The sequence below is a fragment of the Lolium perenne genome, chromosome 7 (genome assembly GCF_019359855.2).
Source record: "Lolium perenne isolate Kyuss_39 chromosome 7, Kyuss_2.0, whole genome shotgun sequence".
NCBI lineage: Eukaryota > Viridiplantae > Streptophyta > Magnoliopsida > Poales > Poaceae > Lolium > Lolium perenne.
This window is the reverse complement of record NC_067250.2, coordinates 80960391-80964931: the sequence shown is the minus strand read 5'-3', so window position 1 is coordinate 80964931 and position 4541 is coordinate 80960391. Positions and strand designations below refer to the sequence as shown.

The window sequence follows — 4541 nt, the reverse complement described above, 5'->3', positions numbered from 1 at the left end:
TTTTTTTGAAAGTACACCAAAAGCATCGTGTTTTTATTGATGGCATAAGTTTGAATACTACCGGTTGCCACGGGTAACGAGCCTAGCAAGAACTTCAATCCGGCTAGTCCGGCCACCACCGACAAAACAACAACAAGAAGAAAGAAATATTAACATCTAGAATACCAAACCAACACCATTGGATTGATCATAATGTATTTTTTATATGGTATACATTTTATATGTGTAGATATAGATAAATTTCTAAATAAGCTTGATCAAACTTTACATCGTTTGAGTTTTAGAAATCTTATATGCACTACAATTTGGCAACAAGGAAGTATCACTTTGAGCGTAGCTATTTCATGTGAACTCTTTAAAAGATTGTTGCACTAGTCAACTGAACCCAAAGTTAGAACTGTTGGAAAAGACTAGACAATTATATATAACACTCTTCCTCATGTCTAGACTATTTTAGTGCTCCCTCCATCTCAAAATGTAAGGCGCCTAAGTTTTGGCCAAAAGTCAATATCTTCTAAGTCTGACCATGTTTATACGGAAAAAATGTGAATATCTACAATATCAAATGGACATTTTGATAAACTATACTTCCTGGTAAATCTATTGATATTGATTTGGTATTGTGAATGTTTATATTTTTACATATAAATGTGGTTAAACTCAAAATATGTTGACTTTGACTAAAACTTGACGCCTTACATTTTGAAATGAAGTGAGTACTTACCATAGATTCGGTGCACATGCCACATACTGCGCGAGCACTGTTGGAAGAGACTACACAATTGTATTCAACACTAGTTTCCTATTTTTTTGAAACGAAAGGCAAAAGATTTTCCTACACAAATAAATTAATGTAGGGGAGTATTAAGTTTTTTGCTCTACCGAGTGAAACAGACTGATAATTAAAGCAAGATTATTCTTGAAGTCCCATTTCCCCATATTTGAAGAAACCACTCTTTCTTACTTTTGTATGAACACGAGCCGAGTATGATGATGAGTCATCTCACAAGCCATACATGTCACCGTCATCTGCTCAATCTAGGAGTGTAAGGCCAGATTAGAGATCACATCAGCTTCACCGCGGAAGGAGGAGTGCCACTCCATGGTCGAGCTCTGAGGGCCTCATGGCAGGCCGCCTTATCTGCCACGTGGACGTCTGCGGGGCCCCCTAAGGGCCGGCCCGTTGGCCATGGTGGCTCCTATATAGCCTTCATCCACCCTATCCTCCTCTCCTTCGCACGGATCCCCCTTGACACAAGCTCCTCCTGCTTGCCGACCACAACAGGTATACTCTCCATTTCTCTAACAGTTTGCTCTTAGTATCTGCTGATCAAGGCTATCAGAGTTATAGTGATGATTCCGTTAGTTTCTCGGTTGACAAGATAGATGTTATTGGAACAGAGTGTGTACATAGAATTTGCTAGGAATTTTTAATATGTCTTCGGGAAGAACAGAGGAAAAGTTCTACAGTTTTGTTCTCCAGTTTCTGTCAGTAACGAGGAGAGGAGTAGCGTATGACTTGATTCTCTTGTAGAGATATTGTAGTCTGGATAAGTATGCAGGTATTCATGGGCTTACATGCAGCTTATCTTTTGTTCTAGGATCTATAAGAATTAGTTTCTTGACTAGTTGATGATCAGTTAGCACTTCTTCATGAGTCGCCAAGTAGTCCCCGTCTTTCTACTCAGAGAGAGAGCAAGAGTCCTGTTAATCTGTTATGCTTAGACTCTTAAGCAGGAGTAGTAAGTTGTACTCTGCTAGTATACTTTTTGGGAGGCAGATAAATAACACTTTTATAGTAGATAAAATACCCTTATATTTGGGGGGAAATAATAAACTTTTAGGTAAGAAAATAATCAAGTTTTGTACCAACCGAAAAGGAAAACAGGAGCTTGCTAAAGAGTGTATTGCATGGATTATGGGCCCTTAATTGACATGATGATACTAGGCTTATCGTGCTTTCGTCCGCAATTTGCAGCAAGATGGCCGACTACGTGTATGGGCCAGGGCGGACCCACCTGTTCGTGCCGGGGCCGGTGAACATCCCGGACCCGGTGATCCGCGCCATGAGCCGGAACAACGAGGACTACCGCTCGCCGGCCATCCCCGCCCTGACCAAGACCCTGCTGGAGGACGTGAAGCAGATCTTCAAGACGACCACCGGCGTCCCCTTCATGTTCCCCACCACAGGCACCGGCGCCTGGGAGAGCGCGCTCACCAACACGCTCTCCCCGGGCGACCGGATCGTGTCCTTCTCGCTGGGGCAGTTCAGCCTGCTGTGGATCGACCAGCAGCAGCGCCTCGGCTTCAGCGTGGACGTGGTGGAGTCCGACTGGGGCTACGGCGCCGACCTCGCCGCGCTGGAGACGAAGCTCCGCACCGACTCCAGCCACACCATCAAGGCCATCTGCATCGTCCACAACGAGACGGCCACCGGCGTGACCAACGACCTCCACGCCGTCCGCAAGCTCCTGGACGCGTACCGGCACCCGGCGCTGCTGCTGGTTGACGGGGTGTCGTCCATCTGCGCGCTGGACTTCCGCATGGACGAGTGGGGCGTGGACGTGGCGCTCACGGGGTCGCAGAAGGCGCTGTCGCTGCCCACGGGGCTGGGCATCGTCTGCGCCAGCCCCAAGGCGCTGGAGGCGAGCAAGACGGCCAAGTCGGTGCGCGTCTTCTTCGACTGGAAGGACTACCTCAAGTTCTACAAGATGGGCACCTACTGGCCCTACACGCCCTCCATCCAGCTCCTCTACGGCCTCCGCGCCGGACTCGACCTCATCTTCGAGGAGGGGCTTGAGAACGTCATCAAGAGGCACGCACGCCTCGGCGCAGCAACAAGGTACTCCATTGTCACAGCATGCTGCAGTTGTGCTGCCTGTCACAGCTTGATGAATGCTTGAATGAATCTAAAACAGGTTGGCCGTGGAGGCGTGGGGGCTCAAGAACTGCACCCAGAAGGAGGAGAACTTCAGCGACACCGTCACCGCCGTCGTCGTGCCGGCGTACATCGACAGCGCCGAGATCGTCAAGCACGCATGGAAGAGGTACAACCTCAGCCTCGGTCTCGGGCTCAACAAGGTCGCCGGAAAGGTCTTCAGGATTGGACACCTCGGCAACCTCAACGAGGTATCCCCACAAATATTCCTCACCTATCTACAGCTTGCTGCTGCCATGAAATCTTCAGTTTGCGTCGCCAACCAATGATCATTCTCAATGCATTTTTCGCTGCAGCTGCAACTGCTGGGCTGCCTCAGCGGGGTGGAGATGGTGCTCAAGGACATCGGGTACCCGGTGAAGCTCGGCAGCGGTGTGGCGGCCGCCGCGGCGTACCTCTCGAATTCCACGCCGCTCATCCCCTCCAGGATCTGAGCAAATCTCTACGCTCGCGCGCCAGAAGGAAGAACAAACCATGGTGCCCTGCTTCGGGCTGCTGCTTGGCACACGGAAGAGCAGAGCAGGCGTAGTACACTACTGGTCTGATTATACTCTCTGTATGTAAAGTTATTTTTCACATACAAAGCTGTGCTAAAGGAGTATAATTTCGTCAACTCATGCTTTAATTACAGAAAAAATGAACTCTGAGTATATAACAACATGTGCCCGTTTTAGCTATACTTGTATTGCTGATCGATCAATTCTGTTTCACCCTTGTTAGTACTACTACCTTAGTTCTAAACTTCTAATAAGTAAGTTTTATATTTTTTTCTTCAAGTTAAACTACGTAAAATTTGATCAAGTTTAAAAAAACATTAAAATATACAATACAAAATCAATGTTGTTAAATATATCATGAAATATATTTTCATGTGATGTTTATATGATTTTATAATTGATAGTATTGTTTCAGATTTGGTAAAATTCTACTAGCTTTACCAGTCTTTTCATTGAAACAAAGAGAGTACCAAACATGAGCTGTTTCCAGTTCTATAAACACTGAACTATACAGTTCCTCGACAGCAGTCAGGTTAGGAAATAAAAACACCCCCTCACGTTCTCACCCTAACAATGGATACATGCCACATTATCATCGAAGATTACGTAGTGGCTTCTAGGTACTCATGAAACCAAGTTACTGTATGGGCTCAAAATTCGTGTTTTTAGTGCTTCAGAAATTCTGGAAAAAAAATCTACGGACAGAGGACACGCGTACGTATGTTGCACAGTCAAATTTGAAATTGTTATAGTTAATATTAAGATTAAAAACGTTAAAAATATTTTTTCGGAAGAATAAGGACGTGCATGTTGTCTGCATTCACTTTGTCAATATTTCAAGTGAAGAAGAGACCGACATCAAAAAAAATGGTCAAGGCTAGCCTTTGCTCATACTTTTGCCTGGTTGGCCTCCTCCCATCGGTCTAATTAATCTGCATTTAAGTGTCAAATTTAGAAGCTCCAACCATTGCAATGTAAAGCCCCTAACTGCAAAACCACATAAGAAACATTCAAATATGTTGTAGCCATTCGGCCACATCCAACCATTCGATAGATCCATGAAATAATGAATTCTGGGTATGTAACAAATGTCCATTAGTTACAAT

General features: G+C 45.4%; 1 protein-coding gene across 1 annotated transcript; it reads left to right on the top strand.

Annotated features, from left to right (window-relative positions):
• Positions 1–1128: 1128 nt before the first annotated feature.
• Positions 1129–3617, top strand: LOC127316893 (serine--glyoxylate aminotransferase). The gene is made up of 4 exons (XM_051347362.2): positions 1129–1285; positions 1979–2842; positions 2919–3129; positions 3235–3617. Exons 2-4 carry the CDS (start codon positions 1983–1985, stop codon positions 3370–3372), a joined length of 1209 nt encoding a protein of 402 aa, XP_051203322.1. The 5' UTR covers positions 1129–1285; positions 1979–1982; the 3' UTR covers positions 3373–3617.
• The last annotated feature ends 924 nt before the right edge of the window (positions 3618–4541 follow it).

What these genes read in the sequence shown, in the direction of transcription:
- LOC127316893 (XM_051347362.2), top strand. Translation starts at nt 1,983, where the DNA reads ATGGCCGACTACGTGTATGGGCCAGGGCGGACCCACCTGTTCGTGCCG. An exon ending in CGCCTCGGCGCAGCAACAAG is followed by an intron (nt 2,843 to 2,918) that starts GTACTCCATTGT and finishes AATCTAAAACAG; the next exon opens with GTTGGCCGTGGAGGCGTGGG. An exon ending in ACCTCGGCAACCTCAACGAG is followed by an intron (nt 3,130 to 3,234) that starts GTATCCCCACAA and finishes TTTTCGCTGCAG; the next exon opens with CTGCAACTGCTGGGCTGCCT.